This window comes from Panthera pardus, unplaced genomic scaffold (genome assembly GCF_024362965.1).
Source record: "Panthera pardus isolate Hobbes unplaced genomic scaffold, ASM2436296v1 HiC_scaffold_13, whole genome shotgun sequence".
Lineage (NCBI taxonomy): Eukaryota > Metazoa > Chordata > Mammalia > Carnivora > Felidae > Panthera > Panthera pardus.
Window position 1 is genome coordinate 137,051,881 of NW_026526688.1, and position 20,746 is coordinate 137,072,626.

The window sequence follows — 20,746 nt, forward strand, 5'->3', positions numbered from 1 at the left end:
GGTGAGAACTTTTAAGATCTACTCTCTTAGCAACTTTCAAATATAAAGACCTAAATAAATGGGAAAATAGAAAGACCTAATACTGTTAAGATGGCAACAGTCCCCAGGTTTGTCTATGGAGTCAGTGCAATCCCTATCAAAATTCCAGCTGGCTTCTTTGCAGAAACTGACAAACTGATTTTAATTTAAAAAAACTTTTTTTTAAGTTTATTTATTTATTTTGAAAATCGGGGAGGGACAGAGAGAGACGGAGAAAGACAATCCCAAGCAGGCTCTGTGCTGATGTGGGGCTTGTGAGATCAGTTTGTGAGATCATCACAGTTTGTGAGCTTATGACCTGAACCAAAATCAAGAGTTAGACGCTGAACCACCTAAGCCAACCAGGCGCACCCCCCCAACAAATTTTGTTAAGTAGGCTCCATGCTCAGCATGGAGCCCAACATGGGGCTTGAACTCAAGACCTTGAAATCAAGACCTGAGCTGAGATCAAGAGTCAGGCACTTAACCAACTGAGCCACCCAGGTGTCCTGACAACTGATTTTAGAATTCAAAGAGAATTCTAAACTGATTTTAGAATTCAAAGAGAAGCCAAAACAACATCGGAAAAAAAGAAACCAAAAAACAAAAAAAAAAAAAACAAAAAAACTTGCACATCCTGATTTCAAAACTTACTACAGAGCAACCAAAGGGCACATGGGTGGCTCAGTTGATTGAGCATCTGACTCTTGATTCTGGCTCAGGTCATGCATGATCTGATGGTTCGTGGCTTTGAGCCCTGTGTCAGGCTCTATGCTGATGGTACAGAGCCAGCTTGGGATTCTCTCTCTCCCTTTCTTTGCCTTTCCCCCACTCCTGCTCTTTCCTCCTCTCTCAAAATAAATGAATTAAAAAAAAAAAAAAAAAGAGCAACCAAGATAGTGTGGTACTGGCATAAAGATAGGCATATAGAATAAAGGAAAAGAACTGAAATTCCAAAAATAAACTCTCACATTTATGGTCAACTGATTGCCAACAAGGATGCCAAAATAATTCAATGGGAAACTTCTAGTCTTTTCAACAAATGGTGCTGGGACAACTGGATACCTACATGGAAAGAGTAAAAATTGGACCCCTATCTAACACCATATGTAAAAATGAACTCAAATGAATGTAAGAGCTACAACTATAAAACTTACAGAAAAAAACACGGCAAATCTTCACGACCTTGGATTAGGCAATGGTTTCCTAGATAGGATACTGAAAGCACAGCAAAAACAAACAAAAAAAACCCAGATAAACTGAACTTCATCAAAATTAAAAACTTTAATGTTTCAAAGGACACCACCAAAAAAGTGAAGAAACAACACACAGAATGGAAGAAAATATTGGCAAATCATCTGATAATGATCAGGTCTAGAATATATAAAGAATTCCTACAATTCAGTAATAAAAGGACAAATAACTCAATTTAAAAACTGAAAAGGATCTGAGTAGACTTTTCTCTAAAGATATAAAAATAGCCAATAAGTACACAAAAGAACTCTTCAACATCATTAAACCTAAGGGAAATGCAAATCAAAATGACAAGATACCACTTCATACACACTAGGATGCCTAAATCAAAAAGACAGATAATAAATGTGGGCCAAAATAAGGAGAAATAAGAACCCTCACACACAGCTGGCAGGAATATAAAAAGGAACAGCTATTTTGAAAGCAGTCTGGGGCGCCTGGGTGGCTCAGTCGGTTAAGCGGTCGACTTCGGCTCAGGTCATGATCTCGCGGTCCGTGAGTTCGAGCCCTGCATCGGGTTCTGTGCTGACAGCTCAGAGCCTGGAGCCTGTTTCAGATTCTGTGTCTCCCTCTCTCTGACCCTCCCCCATTCTGCTCTGTCTCTCTCTGTCTCAAAAATAAATAAACGTTAAAAAAAAAAAAATTAAAAAAAAAAAAAGAAAGCAGTCTGGCAACTTTTCAAAAGACTAAACACAGAGTTATCATACGACCCAGTCATTCCACTCCTAGGTGTATAACCAGAAGAATTAAAAACCTGTGTCCAGACAAAAACTTGTACATGAATGTTCATAGCACCATTATTAATAGCCCCAAAGTAAAAATAACCTAAATTTCCAGCAAGTAATGAAGAAATAAAATGTGGTATATCCATATAACAGAATACTATTTGGCAATAAAAAGGAATAAAGTACTGATAAATGCTACAACATGGATAAACATTTTGCCAAGTGAAAAGTCAATCACAAAAGGCTACATATTGTGTGATTCCATTTACATAAAATGCCCAACACAGGCAAATCTATTGGGCAGAAAGGAGATTAGTAGTAATGTTATACAACTCCAGGAATATACCAAAAAACAATTAATTGTAATGAAAAAAAAAAATACGTCTCAAGATTGCTAATGTATGGTTGTAATGCCAGTAGACAAAAATGTCCATGGGTGCTTGGGTGGCTCAGTCAATTAAGTGTCCGACTTCAGCTCAGGTCATGATTTCACAGTTTGGGAGTTCAAGCCCCACATCGGGCTCTGTGCTGACAGCCTGGAGCCTGGAGCCTGCTTCATATTCTGTGTCTCCCTCTCTCTCTCTCTCTGCCCCTCCCCCACTCATACACTGTCTCTCTCTCTCTCAAAAATAAACATTAAACAAAAATATTAAACAAAAATGCCCAAAAGAAATAAATAAGGAAAGCAATAAGGTCTAAAATAAGGAAAGCAATAAGGTCTAAAATAAGGAAAGCAATAAGGTCTAAAATGGAAGAAGATGACAAAACACCTGTCCTCTCTATATAGTCCCACATGAGAAATCTGAGAATCATTGCATCCTCAGAGGTCCTAGTGAGTCTCTCTCTTTTTAGGAAAGAATTATGTGATTACATTCTTTTCACATTTTTTTTTTCATGACAGAAACTCAAAGTCAAATCTGAGGCTTGACTATATCAATTCTGGAAACTTTTTCTTTTTATCTATCTTTTATCTAGTTTGTCAGACACCTTCTTGCAAAAAGAATTTAAAGCTGCTCAGAAGAATATACAGAAGATAAGAGAATTTAAAAGTAGCAACAATCAACACACATACACACACACTATTTACAGTTGGGTTACAAATTTAATAAGTTTCCTAGCAGCCAAGATCAAAAAAAAAGTTTATAGTTTGTTTAATAAGATAAAAATTAACTGTTCAGGAGAATCACAACTAACTCTAAGATTGTGAAGGAATTTTTCCTGAGGATCTGCATAACAAATATCCTATAGAAAAAAAAAAAAAACACCTCCTTTAGAAAGAAAGATAAGGATCAACTAGTTTGCTTCTTGATTTTTTATTTTTTTCATGTTTATTTACTTTTGAGAGAGAGAAGGACAGAGAGTGAGTGGGGAAGGGGCAGAGAGAGGGAGACAGAGGATCCCAGGCAGGCTCCACACTGTCGCACAGAGCCTGATGTGGGGCTTGACCTCACAAACTGTGTGATCATGACCTGAGCTAAAACTATGAGTCAGATGCTTAACCAACTGAGCCACCCAGGACCCCCTCAATTAGTTTGCTTCTTAAAGTACAAATTAAATGAAAGAAATTCCACAGGAAGTCACTATAATCCCTTCAGCGGTCTGGTTTAACTCCAGCCAGTAAGACTGAGTGAAGTGAATACCTTTCAGCAAACCCCTGCATAAATGACTCTTTATAGATAAATTCTCTTTGGTATAGGATGACACTGAATCCAAGGAAGAGAGTCTAACAGATCTGTATGTTTGTTTATCTTGACCTTTTTCATGTTTCTGATGGTCTATGTGTTACTTTTATTATTATGTATGTTACTGTTATAAGCTTCTTTAAAACCTCTGTAGACAAATGTACACAAAGTAACTGATGTTATAAGCAGACAACTTATTAAAAACTTCTTTTCTGGAAAAGGTAGCCTGACTTAAGCAAATACATCCTTGAACTAGGAAACACGACACCAAGTTCTATTCTTACAGGCAAAACGTTCACCCTGATTAACCTTAGGCAAGTTACTGTGCCAAATTTTGCTCTATCTAAAATAGGACTGGATAATTATACTCTGTTACAAACTGATGCTTAAGATTAATTAAGGTACTTATTGAAGGGTTTGAGTTTTTAAAACACCAGGTCTGTAATTCTGCCCTTACAGTTTCCAAAAATGCATTATTCTACAATATGTTTTCCAATAGGACTACTTTTATAATTCAAAGCCATATTTGTGTATTACACTCATCTTCAGTCAATGTAATATTTCTTTTTTGGTCATCAAATGTTGGATAAAAATATTATAGAAAGATATCAAGATGCTTCAAATTTAACACACTTTTCACTAGAGTGTACCTAAATATTTGCTCCCACATATTTATAAGACATGATCATTACCATCAGCTGTAGTTGCTTTTTGGTGAGGCATCAGCATGGCAGCAAATTCTTGAAGCTGATTTCCTCTGATGATCCTATCTAGGTACATTTTCTCTAGGATCCCATAAGCAGCAAGTTGCTGGCATCTTTCATCCTTAAAAAGGGTAGCTAGCATCCGAGAACGCTGCTGTCCTAAGGGAAACAAATGAGCATCAAATATTCTCACAATCTATTTCCCCAATAAAAAACTATGTTATGACTTCATTCTTGCCTACTAAAATATACAGCCAATTCTCGGGATTTGTGGCAGTTATGTTCTACAAAGTTGTTGCCAATTCCTACTTCTAGGGGAAATACAGGATTAGGCTCCTATGAGCCTCTGGACACAGTGTTTTTGTCAACTGATCAATATGTAACCTTGCTTTATGTTACTCTGTTAAAGGTACTTTAATATATATTGTCGGTTATATTTAATATATATTGTCAATTCATCATTGTTCATGATGATACATAAGGAGGGAGTGTCATGATGGCCTACAACGAAAGAAAGCAAATATAACAAACAGCTAAGAAAATTTAGGAAAAAAAAGTAATGAAGGGGGAGTAGCCCTGCCAGATAATAAAACAATAATCAATAAAATAAAATCAATAATACTATGATAATGCCAGTAGCATAGTACTAGTATATCCATAAATAGGCTAATTAATGGAACAGAATACTAGATTTAGAAATCTGTAATGTGCTAAATCAATAGGGGAAAAAAGATTACTTAATAAAAGATACTAGGTCAAATAGCCATTTAGACAAAAAAAAAAAGGGTAATTCCCTATCTCATTCCCTACACCAAAATAAATCCAAACGGATTAAGACTTGCAGGTAAATTGAAGTGAGAAATAGGCAACATTAATCTAAATTAGTGATTAATCTGGGGCAGGGGTTGGGGGGGTGGCAGTTGGAGATAGTGTCTAGAAGGAAGCATCAAAGTAAAATATGAAAGCCTAAAGCGGCAATTCTCAAAGGGGGTCTCCAAGACCCTTCAAGGGATCAGTCGGTGAGCCAATGCTATTTTATAATAGTATAAAAACATCCTTTACGTTTTTCACTGTGTTGGCACTTACACTGCTGGTGCAAAAGCAATGGTGGCTAAAACAGCTGGCACCACCGCACAAATCAAGGCTGTGGCACTGGCAACGAACTGTATTGTGCCACACACTCAACAGTCAAAACAAAAGACAGCTTGCAGCAGAAAGGAGTTATTTTTATTAAGTACCGACATGAGAACACATCTTTTTAATATTCTGTGCAACAAAATGGGAAATGCACGTAAAGCACTTCTGCTGCAAACCGAAGAACAATGGTTGTCCCAAGGAAACCCTGCAAGCTGAACACCATTTACGTAAGACAATGACTAACAGACAAAATGGTGGGTTTTCAGACTTGGGTATTTGGTAGATATTTTTTAAAAAATGAACAAAGCAAGCCTATCAAGTCCAACCAACAGTATTTGTTGTCGCTGATAAAATTAGAATTTTTAAGAAACAATCAGAATTTTAGAGAACTTCTATCTGCCACCATGAGCTTGACAGCTTTCCAATAGTTAAAGGTTCTTTTGATAAGATCAGGTGTAATATATTCAAATGTAATTTTTATATGTTGCATAATAAAGTATGTCAATATTTGGATTGCATAACTCAGTGAACCAATAGTATCCAAACAACCAAACATAATGATACAAAATGGAGTAAAGGATCCATTCAAGCACAAGACAGACCAAGACTTTAACATTAACAAGGTGCAAAAAGTTCATTGATACGGTTTCAGATGCCACACTGCGACTAACCTATAAGAAACCATACCACTGGTCAAGTTAAGTGGAGCATGAAAGAATATCACAATTATCTGAAAAAGTCATCAATATGCCTCCTTTTTCCAATTACACACTGTGAGCTGGATTTTCTTCATAAACTTCCTTTGAAACAACATATCAAAGCAGACTGAATACAGAAGTACTTTTAAGAATTCAGCTTAAAAAAAAATTCAGTTTTTGTCTGTTAAGATAGACACTGATAGGATTTGAAAAGATGTAAAAACAACTTCATTCTCTTAACTTTTTTTACTTTAGAAAATATAGTTATTTGATAAAAATATCACTTTTTATTTATATGTAATGGACTTATGATTGCTACTTTTAAATGAATTATTTTTTAAATTTATTATCTCAATTGCTAATATAGTATCAATAGATATAACCTACATAAGCAAAGGAAAGGGTTCTCAATTTTTCAGTGTAAAGGGGTTCTGAGACCAGAATCTGAGGATGTGGGAAACTAGGGTACTGAAAGAAAACACGTGGGAATTTAAAATACCTAATTTCAGAATAGGAAAGACCTTTCTAAGCAAGTAAACAAAACCCAAAGTCCATAAAAAAAAGAGATTAATATATTTAACCGTATAAAAATAAAGAGTTTCTGCATGGCAAAAATTTCATAGACAAAACCAAAAATGAGACAACAAATTGGGAAAAAAATTGTTAAATTTCTTATATACATGAGGCGCTTTCATAAATCACCAAGATAAAAACTCAAAGCCTGGCTAATAAACATAAACAGATAATTCATTCAAAAAAATACAGGTTTTTCAATAATGATTTTTCTTAACATATGAAAAGATGCTCAAGAGCATTCCTAGTAAATGAAATGCAAATTAAAACTGGAGTGAAATACTACCTTTTCATCCATTAGCAAAGATGAAAACGTTTGGTAATACAGGTGTGAGAAATCAGGTCTGCATGGACACTGTTGCCTGGAAGGTAACACTAAAGGGCGGTATATAATTTCTATACAAAGTTTAAAGGTATATACCCTGGGACTCAAGAATTTAACCTATACATGTATTCATATATGTGCATAATCACTATAGCACTGTTTGTAACTGACTAAATAAATTATGATAAAGCCAAGCAACAGAAAATCAAAAAGAATGAGCGATATGTATTGACATTTAAAGATCACTGATATATAGGTACAGGAAAAAAACAGGTGGCCAAAGTGTGTATATCATGCTACCATTTATATAAAAAAAAGGTGGGGGGGACACAGACACTTTTACATTGAAGGAAATACAAGTAATTGATAAAAGCTCATTAGAACCGGAAGCAGTACCACGTTATGTATTGCCTTTTCAGTAACAAAAATGTAATAAATAAGATCACTGCTTCATAAAGAATGAAATGCGTACTATGAACACGTCATTAGGCTCTCAACCAAACACAGATCAAGAATAGACATTCTAAAAATGATTTAGAAAAGCCAGTTTAGAATTACCAGCATTTCTCCTCAATGCTCTTTCTGCTTTATAAGTTGAGTGATGTACATGCTGTAATTTAGTAAAAGAGAACAAAGAATATTTTTCACATTTACCAAAGAAAAGGATAAATGTGAGATCTGAAACTAAAGCTTGAAGGTTAAAAAAGATCTCAAAAGCAGTGTATTATCACCAATCTCTAGATTTTAATTTTAACTTCTCTTTATGTAATTCTCACATAATTTTGTTATTCATTTTTAAGTTATCTATTAGGCGAACTAAACTCCATATTCTCTCTCGTAATTACTCCTAACACATGTAGGTGATAGACTGATACATGCATATTTAAAAAATTTTGAAGTTAACAATCTATTTTATTGCTGTTTTTAACTGTTTAAAGTGTTTCAACTAAATTTACCATAATGGTAGTAATAAGACCTCCCCTTGAAGAATAAATAATTCCTTACTAAATCCTCCAATAATAACAAACCTGAAATTATTAAGCAAAGATAACTGTTTATGAAAGCACAAATTACATGTTTACCTGCCGATGCTAAGATGGTACAGTGCAAAGCGTGTTTTAAGGCCTCTAGTCTTTCACTTTCGTGCACTATTGTCTTGTAGGAGAGCTCATTGTACCTTTGTGCAGCTTCAATGAATTTTCTTCTATAATCAAGAACACGTGCATAGCATACCTACAGAGGGGAAAATGTTTCAATTAGGGGGAAAAATTAAAAATCAAAGCAAAAAATAAAAGAGAGAATTTCTAATACATAACACCATTTATCAGATATCTGGAATATCTCAGTATAGTAGGACTCTCCAATACAAAATTAATTCCAAATCAACTCATCTGTTACCTTATAATGTATCTGTAACTGTTCATTGGTTGATTCATTCTGAAGCAATGATGCTCGATTTATGTAAGCCTCTGCCTGGACTGGGTCATCATCCTCCAGATATAGCCTAGCAATCTTCAGGTAAGTCTCCAACTTATAATCTACATTGTACTGCCTAGGATATAACACAAAAATATAATGACTAAATATTTTATCAAGAAAATTTTTAGAGGTGGTAAAAAATGTATTTTTCCTCCATACATGCTGTTAATATAAGCATATCAAATTTTTACGGCATTAGAGAAAAATCTAAAAAAATACTTCCAAAATAAATGTTATTGAATTTTTATTTTATCATCATGATTGCTCCATTGTATTTTAGTTTCCTTTAGTCCTCAAATAATCTCACAGTCAAAGAACTTAAAAGAAAAAATGCCCAGTTTAGGGGTATACTGTATACTGGTGCTGGGGCTATTAGTACAACCATTCTGGAAAACAATTTGGCAATATATTCTCCAATCATTCTTCGAATCTTTTAAAATGCATATATTCCTTAGCTACTATATTTTATCTCTAGAAAACAAATCGCAAGAAAATAATAAGGGATGTGCACACATATGTACAAGGAATATTCATTTGTAAAGCTACTCATAAATACATGTAAGAAAAAAATTAGAAATCACCTATTATGATATTTTTAATAATCAATTAAATTGTGGTACATAAAGATGGTATAATAATATATAGTTATTATAATCATTACTACGTGAAAATAGTCATCATGTGTTTTTGCTAAGTCAAAAAATAGGATAAGACAGCATGGAAGACACCATTAGAAAGTATTTCTATACATGTGTATGAAGATGGTAATAGCAATTATTTCTAGGCACTGAGATTCCAGGTGGTTTTCATTTTCTTCTTTATCCCAGTAGCCACGTTTTATGCAAGAAATGCACAACTGAACACCTCACCTAATTCAAAACTCACATAATTCATGATTAAGCCTTAGAGAAAAATGAATCTTTTTTATTGCCAGCAAAGTGATGCCACCATGTGGCAAGAACTGAGTTTACAATTTACATGGCCCAACTCTGAAATTAATTCTTTACTTTTTAAATTTTTTTATACAAATTCGAATTTTCTCCACAAGTCATATATTACCGACATTTGGCACTACAGTGTTTCCTTTCACAACTCGAATTTACACGAACTGCTATACATAGCACTATACTTTTCTCAGTTTTCCAATTTTACACCAAGTGTATCTATTAAATGTATTACTTTAATTATCAGAATGAATCATAGTTTAAAGAAACGAGTTCTCAACCATTTATCCAGATTTTACTTTTAATCACTTTTAGGTTAATTTGTTTAGGAAACTTCTAAATTAAAAAAAAACAAGGGCTAAATTTTCAGTTCTCTGATATCCTCACAAAGATAATGCTATAGGACTACCAAAATGATAAATCCCATCACTGCAAAGAACAGTATCTAATTTTATATTTATTTCAACTACCAGTGAAAATAAATCAATTGCCCTGTACTAGGAAGAAAATGCTCCAGACAGAGTAAGACCAAAGCCAATAAGCCCAGCCTTTTCAAACTATCAAAGAAAAAAACCCAAATTAACAAGAGGCTTTGGAAAGCAAAATTCAGTATCTACATAGCAAAACCATTTTCATAAACTGGTTGCTTTTTCAAGGAGCATCACTGCCTAATAATTTCGTAAGTAATGCAGAAAAGCCAAGATGCCTTAAGTAGTGTCTGCCTTATCATCCTTCATAAATATTAATGAAGACCAAAAAAGAATCCCTCATTTCCCTGGTAAAAAAAGTAGAGAAGCAGATGAAACATTTTTAAGTCATTCACAGTTGGTACTGAGAGGGGAAGTGTGTTTAAAAAGTGTAACCAAGAATCTCACATCTGTCTTCTTCCTTGTACAATATACTTGGGAGGAATGTTTCATAAAGCACTATAGATGTTTTTAAAAATACTTAACAAAAAGTTAAGATTAACTGAATAAAAGTTATAACCTATCATCTTAATTTTTTCTAATTGTTTCTCCATCTCACTTCTTCTAGCATCTCAAACCCAACAACCCACTGAACTCACTGTGACCTCCAAACCACTGATCTTATTACATTGTTACCTCTTTTTCCCCTTGATGGCCTCACTTAACTCCTAACTAGCTTAAGCCCTATGGTCAATCATTGTAATTATTGATTTGAATGTGCATTCATCTCCCTTGTTCCACTTTTGCTGTCACACTTGGCCAAAATCCTAACTCTGGTTAAACCTAAGTTTGCCTACTCCTTTCCTGCACCCATATAGCTGAACTCTGATGGAGAAAAACACCTAACCAATCTGAATGACCTCATTTCAATCACTACAACCTTCAGATGAGCCCTTTATGCTACCAAGTATATTATATATTCCTACTCCATTCTCTGTCTCACTCTCCCAGAAAATTTTTTCTCATATTCCTGCCTTCCCTCAACTTCGACACTCCCAACCCGGTCTACACTTCCCCCTGATGACTGATTCTGACTTCATTAAGAATACCAGAGCAATCAAAGAATACCTGCACAAATGCCACCACCACATTGCTAATATCAATACCACATACTCTGTATTCCTAGCTGTTACTGTAGATCACTGGGCACTGTTCTGCCCATCAGGGAACATGTCTCAATGTCTACAGACATTTTGACTACCACAACTAGGGGCGGTGATGCTACTGGCATCTAGTGAGCAGAGGTCTGGGATGCTGTTGAGCATCTTGCAACCCATGACAAAGAATTATTCCATCTAAATGCCAACAGTGCCTGGGCTGAGAAACTCAGCCATAGATCAACTATCTATGCCCCTATCTAAAAACTATCTCTCCACTAGATTCCTTCCCCTCCTGTCCACTCCTGCAAGAATCCTCTTCTCTACCCTCCCATATTATATTTTTGCTTTCCAAAAAATTAAAGGAAAAATCATTAAAGTAAAAATAATCTCTTAACCTAACCTCTGCTGCTTCTACCAGATTTCTTTCTTTTTGTGAAAACTTCTGCAAAGAGCTGCCCATACATACCATTTCCAACTCTTCTCTTCCCATTCTCTCTTAAACCATTCCAGTCAGGCTTCTTCATTCTTACCATTTCACCAAAACAGCTTTTGTCAAGGGCCCCAGTGACCTCCACTTTACTAACTCCAATGGTTAACCCTCATTCCTCAGCTTAATTGACCTATCAACACCATAGCAGATCACTTGCTCCTTCTTGATACATTCTCCTCATTTGGCCTCTAGGCTGCCACATTCCACATTCTTCTGGTTTTCTTCTCAATCCTCATTTGATTTATCTTCTTCCTGCCCCTCACCTCTTAGTGTTGGAGTGTTCCAGGCCTCAGTACTCAGTCCTCTCCTCTATCTATATTCCCTCCCTTGGGGATCTCATCCAATCTAATGCCTTTAAATTCCATCTCTCTATATATATCAGTGACTTCCAAATGTGTATCTCTAGCCCATATCTCTCTTTTAGTGTATTCAACTCCCTACTAGATATTTCCACTTAGTTATCACATGTCCAAAATGGAATTCCTGCTCCTCCCTCAAAACCTATTCTTTACTATGCAGGAGACGACAACTCCATCTTTCTAGTTGTTCAGACCAAAACCAGGATTTATCATGGCTCCTTTTCTCATACTCCATATGTAAGCTACCAGAAAATCCTTAGCTCTACCTTAAAAACATATCCAGGATCCAACATTTCTCACAATCTCCATCTTATCTGCAGTAGTACATAAGCCTCTTCACTCATGTCCTTACTTCTATCATTACTTGCCTACAGCTATTCTCAACCAAGTACTCAGAATGATTTTTTTTAAAGTAGGCTTCATGCCCAGCACAGAGCCCAATGCGGGGCTTGAGCCCTGAGATTAAGACTGAGCTGAGATCAAGAGTCAGACGCTTAACCAACTGAACCACCCAGGTGCCCCCAGAATGATTTTTAAAAATAGAAGTCAGATCGTGTCACTCTTCCACACAAAATCCTCCAATGGTTTCCCTTCATTTCACTTACAGAAAAGACAAAGGCCTTACAATGACTTACAAGAACCTATATAATCTGGTCCCCAGTACTCTCTGATCTCAGCCCCCCACCTTCTCTTGGTTTACTCCATTCCACCCATACTGGTCTCCTTGATCTTCTGAAAACACTCCAGGTATGCTCCCATCTTAGGGCCTTTACACTAGCCTTTCTCTCTAAGAGGATCTACTTATAATCTTCCCTAAACTCATGACTACTTCCTTCAAGTGTCTGAGAAGGTATATCTGGACCACTCTACTACTCCAGTCATCCTGTTTAATGATACAACCTGCTCCCTACTTTCCCTTTACTTTTCTCCCTGGCACTTAACACCTAACATACTACAGAATTTATTTACTTATTAACTTGTTTATGATGTTTCTTGCACTAGAATGTAAAAAAAAAACCCAAAAACCCACAAATGAACAACGATACATATCCTATATACATCTCCATCCAATATCCACTATTTACTATACTTTTGTCCTGTTTCCAAAGGAATTCCCACCAACACTTGGGCTGCATTTCTCCAATCTTCTTCTTTTTCATATATGGATGCAAGATGCTGTCTTATGGAAGCAACCTGAAATAGTAGGTAGACATTTTAAATTATTTCAACTGACATTAGTAACTAATTAAAATAAATGGATGGTAAGTTTATCTATTGTGATAATGTTTTCATTCAACATTCTAAGATAGCAAGTAAACAGCGCAAATTTATTTAGACCACCCAAAATTTTTTTTAATGAATTCTGAATTCATGGAATATCAAAATACTGAACTGAAATTAACACATTTCTGCAATGTGGATTATGGCAACAATTTAATTTAAATACTAAGTTTTATGTTTATGCTAACTGCATATATAACACTGGTGTTTTCCTAAGTTTTCAGCCTTATTAACAATTTTACTGACTCTTTTTCTTTTTTTAACTTGTATTAGTTTTTACTTTTACAATCTGTTTTTATTCCCAACAGAAATGAGGATAGAATAACTTACTCTTCTCTGAACTGTGGTCCCAGGGTTTTTAATCTGTTTAAGGCCATTGACCCCTGAGACCCTATTCACCGAAGAATATAGTTAAGCTGTTCAGACTTGGCCTGGCCACTACAGACTACTCACCACCCTATCCCTCCTCTTTAAAAACAAAGAACCTGCATGCTGTGCAAGCTAGTCTCCTCACTGTGGAAATTAATATGCTCATTTCTAAACTTGGAAGGCAGTTAGTGACTAAGCCTAAAGTTCCAAAGACCAAAGATCTAGAACTGAATCCTGGCTCTGCCACTCAGTGGCTGCAATTTTACTGATTTTTAAAAATTGTCTAAAGAATAATATTTGATTCATAAATCAAATTGTAATATCTGAGCAAATGTCAGCTGGAGTTACAACATCCTGGAGTTTTTACACTGTAACATGCTGTTTGGCACACTGTTTTGTCAAAAATAAAATTGGATGATCACCTCCTTTAAAAATGTAATAATATCTCTCAAAATAATTACTGCTATCTAATGTTCAAAACTCACTGTTATAGATTTTTACCTGCTCCTCAAATGAAATGACTCTAGGCTGGATCTTTTCCAAGGTGAAATGATAGATTTCTTTGGCTGTGCTATCAGGCAGGTTAGGGAGATGCGTACAGAAATCAGTCAGCAACTGTCGAGAGATCACGAGACTGACATTCTCATTCACCACTTGTCAAAAAAAAAGAAAGAGATAAAAAAATATGAATAACTTACAAATTTTCAATAAGCATCAATTTTTACCTAAAACTATTATTAAAAACAATATATATTAGTACAACCCTCAATGCATTATTCGGGGATTTCCAAACCCGTATCATCTTATATAACAGAATCGGTTTTCCTTATGCAGAATTATTTGATTATATAATGACTACACCATTAAATACTACAGCAGTAAAAGTCCCTTAAGTTTTCTAAGAAACAAGTGGCTGGGAAAAGTTTTGTTTTACATTTAAGAATTTTATATCTTCCTTTCTCTTCCTTTATTCTTCTACAAAGGGAAGGTACAGAAACACCTATACTTTTATCCTACACCTCGTTATAAAAAGGAGTTAAAGAAGACACAGTGAAATAATTTTCATGAAATTTAAATAAAGCAAGTAGTGACAGTTACTGACACTTGTACTTTCCTAATAAAAACAACAAATAATAACTGAGGTCAGCACCAGATGTACAGACATACTTAATGACACTATTTATAAACATTTTATTACTGTATGTGATTAAGGAAGAAAGCTCTGAGGCCACGCATGATTAGATGCCCTCACACAAGAAACTTAACCTCTCTGTGCTTCTGTTTCCTCATCTGTAAAATGTGGATAAGGATGCTGTGAAGCTCAAATGCAATATATAGAGAGCACTATGAACAACATGTGGCACAAAGCACTCAACAAATGTTCACTATTATGATCATTATTATTATAGTTTAAAAAATACATCATGCTTGTGACCACTACTCAGATAAATTAAGTCTCAAATCAGCAGTTACTGGGGAAAAAACTGTTCAGTCGATACAAAGGATTTTAACAGTAGACTGCTTTTCTTGGTGGTTCAGTGGATTCAAAGTTTATATAAAGATCAAAGTTTATAAAAATCATTATTCTTTCGCTATCATATTGCAATGTTCTCAATAAAACCATTCCTAACAGCACTGTCAGTTCATCACACATTGCAGGCCACAATTTTTGAGGCAGTAACTTACAGTAACCTGTAACAAAGCTCATCAGTTTATGATGTATTAATTAGAGTTCATTATTGGATAATACTGAATGCAGCTGAGCAAACAGTTTCATTATAAGTGCCATTAGGCACTTTCAGCTGTTAGAAAGAAATTACCACACACACTAGCACTTCTCATGATAATGTGCATGAAAGTACTCTCAAGTATCATTAATACTGTTAACTGAGCATAAATTCAAGCCTGAATTTTGAGTCATTTTCAAGATAACTGGATATGTTTAAAGTCAGGAAGTGGGAGAGAGTGTCTTGAAGAATGGAAATTTCTAGTTCCCATTCAAAAGGAATGTTCTTAACGTTAATAACAGTTAACAATTACATGGCACTTATTAAATGCCAGGTACTATTCTAAGCACTTTACTATGTATATTAACTCATTTAAACTCCCAACACTTCTACAGGGTTGCTATCAAATCCCTCATTTTAGAGACAAGGAAAAGGAGGCACAAAGGAACTAACTTACTCGATAAAGCAGCAGACCAGGTTGAATTTAGACTATTCTCTTTATCGTTATGCTATATTGCCTTCCATCAGTTACTGTATGAATAACTATACAAAACCTTAATTGGTAATGTAACTCTGAAGACAACTTACTGAAAAATAATCAAGTTGTAAATAGTTTAAATTCTAAAATCAATCAATTTCAATGCATATTTAATTTAATCTCAATGAAAATTATATTGATAATTTGATATAAAACAAGCTTGAGCAAGCTTTGAAGTCCTAACTCAATAATACAAGGCAGATGTGGAATTTTCGTTCTACTTACTTGCTTCCACAAAAGCTTTCAAAGCTTCTAGTTGTTCTGCCCCAGATAACTGAACGGCTTTTTCCAGGATCTGACGATACCTGAAAAAATACCAAATAAAAAGAATCTTTAGAGGACACTATATATTCTTTTTTTTAATTTTTTTTTTTTTAACGTTTATTTATTTTTGAGACAGAGAGAGACTGAGCATGAACGGGGGAGGGTCAGAGAGAGAGGGAGACACAGAATCCGAAACAGGCTCCAGGCTCTGAGCAGTCAGCACAGAGCCTGACGCGGGGCTCAAACTCACGGACCGCGAGATCATGACCTGAGCCGAAGTCGCCGAAGTTGGACGCTCAACCGACTGAGCCACCCAGGCACCCTGAGGACACTATATATTCTAATGCTAACTCTGATGTTTATTCATTTCTATTTCTGCTGGTTTCTTTCATAATGCCCTAGTTTGTGCTTTTATTTATAGTACACCACAGATTTTTGTTGTTGTTGTTGTAGGTTCCCAGTCTATAAATTCTAAGGTGCCACTTCTAATTTCCTCTACAGTATACCACAATTTTTTAAAAGTTTTCAAACCCCGGGGTACCTGGCTAGCTCAGTTGGTTAGGCATGCAACTCCTGACCTCAGGGATTGTGAGTTCAAGCCCCACATTGGGGATACAGCTTACTTTAAAAAAAAAAAAAAAAGTTTTCAAGCCCATCACAAGAAAGAGTGAATCTGTAACTCTCAGTTACCGGATCTAAGGTGCCATTTTCTTTGGAAAAAGTTTTAGTTTGGAATTTAAACTAAAAAGTCAACTTTCTTTCAAATGCCTTAAAAGATAAACTATACTTCCTTCAACTGTGTATTACACAGACACACAAGAATGTTATATGAGGTGACCCAGAATGCTTTCCTCTTGTGGACCTAATGAAACTAGTGTCACCAACAATAGGATAGTGTTGACTAGGCAGTGAAACCAAATATTAGAGATTAAATGTCTTCGTATGTACCAAATAAACTTCACCAAGCCAAATGTACTGATAGAACACCCTTTATGTTGTCAGATGGTGCCTATATATTCTTTATTTGCAATCATTTCTAATAACTATTCTAATATTCATTAGCACATAAGAGTCAAATCAGCACTCTAAAAAGGATGGGGGAAATGCTAAAAATAGGAACAATGACAATTATCAGGCAATGGCAAATTCCTTCCTAAAATGTAAACTCAACGAGGACAAGGATTTTTGTTTGTTTTGTTGACTGCTATATACACAATGCCTAGAGCAGCATATCACAAGCACTCAAATATTCAACATTTTAGTAAATTTAAAAAAACAGTATTTTATTTCTTAAACTGAGTGGTGGGTACACAAGTATTACACTATATTTTATCCCTTTTGTCTTTATAGTAACATTTATTAAAAGTATTAGTCAGGGGCACCTGAGTGGTTCAGTTGGTTGATCATCTGACTTCAGGCCAGGTCATGATGTCACGGCTCATGGGTTCTAGCCCCATGCTGGACTTTGCGCCGACAGCACGGAGCCTGTTTAGGATTCTGTCTCCCTCTCTCTATGCCCCTCCCCCCGCTCACACATGCACTCACGTTTGTGCACTTGCACATGCACTCGCACATGCTCTCCTTCTCTCTCAAAAATAAACATTAAAAATTTTTTAAAAAGCATTGGCTGGGACACCTGGGTGGCTCAGTCAGTTAAGCGTCTGACTTTGGCTCAGGTCATGATCTCTTGGTTTGTGAGTTTGAACCCCGCCTTGGGCTCTGTGCTGACAGCTCAGAGCCTGGAGCCTGCTTCGGATTCTGTGTCTCCTCCTCTCTCTGCCCCTCCCATGCTCATGCTCTCTCTCTGTCTCTCAATAATAATAAATAAACGTTAAAAAAAAATTAAAAAAGCATTGGCTAATGCATTTTACCAACCTAATAGCACTGCAACTATTCAGAAAATCATCCAGAATATACTCAAGAAAAAAATATACAAATAGGAAAAAATATGTACACGAATAGAGCCCAAACTCATTCAAATTTATGATTTGTATTTTTAAAGCACACCTTCAAGCTACCATTCAACATTTACTGATTCTCAACCCATACAATATTCTCACAACCTTGGTTATATGATTTCTCAAAAACACAATGAATCAAACTGACTTTGTAAGAAAGGTATACAGAAAGAAAAGACAGTGAACTCCAAAAGAAGAGAGAAACTACTCTAATAAAGCAAGGAAATATTATTAAGATTTAAAATAAAAATTATTTTTTAAATTGTTTTTAAAATTTGAGGAAGAATATTCAGCCATCTGAAAATTCATTACGGAATATCTCATTTTCTCTATACATAAACATACACAGATGTGCACATATATTATTTCCCATATCTATATTTATATATCTACTTTATTGCTCTGGGTATGCTTTTATTTAATATATTCAATGGTTTATTCTTTTTTGATTATTCTTCATATTCATATTCTTCACATTCATGGCTAAGCCCTCTTAATTTTAGATCCCCATAAATTATTTTATACTAACATTACATTCAAAGATGACAATGTCTCACAGATATTTTCTTTTTAAAAAAATTTTTTTTTAACGTTTATTTATTTTTGAGACAGAGAGAGAGCATGAACGGGGGAGGGGCAGAGAGAGAGGGAGACACAGAATTGGAAGCAGGCTCCAGGCTCTGAGCCATCAGCCCAGAGCCTGACGCAGGGCTCGAACTCACGGATGGTGAGATCGTGACCTGAGCTGAAGTCAGACACACAACCGACTGAGCCACCCAGGCGCCCCTCACAGAAGTTTTCTGATTAACCTAAGTTTTAAATCATTACTTCATAATTATCAACTAATCTATATAGAAAAACACCATCCCCCCCCCAAAAAAACCCTAAAAAGTGACAAAAGTTTTATATTAACCACATCATACAACTTGCCAGAGAATTACAAACTGCCTACTCAAACTCTCAACTTCTATGGACTAAGAAAGTGAGGTGCAGAGTTAAGGCTAGATGTTAACTTGCTCCTTCTCTAATATATAAATTCTAGTATCTAAGGGGCGTCTGGGTGGCTCAGTCAGTTGAGCATCCAACTTTGGCTCAGGTCATGATCACGTAGTTCATGAGTTCAAGCCCTGCATCAGGCTCTGGGCTGACAGCTTGGAGCCTGGAGCCTGCTTTGGATTCTGTGTCTCCCTCTCTCTCTGCCCCTCCCCTGCTCGCACTCTGTCTCTCTCAAAAATAAATAAACATTAAAAATAACTTTTTTAAATTCTAGTATCTAAGAATAAGAAATTACTTTTTCACAATAATATGGAATGACTAACAAACCTAATTTAAATCAAGGATTTAAATAATTATTTAATATTGCCATATAAAATCATCCAAAATTGAGCACCTAGGGTTTTTAAAATGCTATATAAGATTCTGTGTATGACACTAAAGGAATTTTAAGTAAACTTAGTCTTTGAAGATATTATAATACAGTTAGGCAATAAAAATTTACAATTCAAATAATATTATCACACATTAAATTATAATAAAACAAAACAAACGTTGCAATAAAACTAAACAATATAAGAAATATAACTGTTAAATGAATTCAGTAAAGTTGCAGGGTACAAAATCATACTCAAAAATCTGCTGTGTTTCTATATGCTAATAACAAATTATCAGAAAGAAAAAACATCCTCTTTACAAGTGCATCAAAAAGAATAAAATAACCAGGAATAAATTTAATCAAGATGAAGGATTTGTACACTGAAAACTATAAGACCCTGATTAAAGAAACTGAAGATATAAATAAAAGGAAAAATATTCCATAGTCACGGATTGAAAGTATTACTATTGTTAAAATGCCCATATTACCCAAAGCAATCTACAGATTTAATGAAATCCCTATCAAAGTTCCTGGGCGCCTAAGTGGCTCAGTTGGTTAAGTACCCAACTCTTGTTTCAGCTTAGGTCATGATCTCATGGTTTGTGAGATCTGAGCCTGTGTCAGCCTGACAGCAGAGACAGCCGGCTCAGTATTGTCTGTCTTCCTCTCTGTCTGCCCCTCTCCAGCTCACATGTGCACTCGTGAGCACTCACGCGTTCTCTCTCTCAAAAATAAACAAACATTAAAAAAAATTCCAAAGGCATTTTTCACAGAAATAGAATACATAATCCTAAGATCTGTATGGAACCATAAAAGACCCCAAATAACCAAGCAATCCTGAGGGAAAAAAAGCAAAGTTGGAGGCATCACAGTCCTGATTTCAAGTTATTACAAAGCTACACTAATCAAATGGTATGGTATCAGCATAAAAACAGACATATAGATCAACGGAACAGAATAGAGAGTCCAGAAATAAACCCACACACATATGGTCAATTAATTTACAACAAAAGAGGCAAGAATATACAATGGGGAAAGGACAGTATCTTCAATAAATGGTGCTGGGAAAATTTGACAACCACATGCAAAAAAATGAACCAGGACCACTATATTACCCCACACACAAAAATAAACTCAAAATGGATTAAAGACTTCAATGTCAGACCTGAAACCATAAAACTCCTACAATAAAACACAGGTGGTAAGCTCCTGACACTGGTTTTATTAATATCTTTTCCAACCTGACTCCAAAAGCAGTGACAACAAAAGCAAAAATAAATAA

At 35.3% G+C, this 20,746-nt stretch overlaps 1 protein-coding gene across 2 annotated transcripts in view; it reads right to left on the reverse strand.

The window, feature by feature from the left end:
- Positions 1–20,746, reverse strand: part of COPS4 (COP9 signalosome subunit 4) — a 42,153-nt gene that overhangs the window by 10,818 nt on the left and 10,589 nt on the right. For both annotated transcript variants that reach the window (XM_019465720.2, XM_019465712.2), the window contains exons 2-7: positions 16,096–16,175; positions 14,107–14,258; positions 13,046–13,149; positions 8,515–8,668; positions 8,199–8,349; positions 4,372–4,542 (exon numbers count right to left, since the gene is read on the reverse strand). In XM_019465720.2, the coding sequence (XP_019321265.1) occupies positions 4,372–4,542; positions 8,199–8,349; positions 8,515–8,668; positions 13,046–13,149; positions 14,107–14,258; positions 16,096–16,175 (812 nt within the window). The remainder of the gene's footprint in view (positions 1–4,371; positions 4,543–8,198; positions 8,350–8,514; positions 8,669–13,045; positions 13,150–14,106; positions 14,259–16,095; positions 16,176–20,746) is intronic.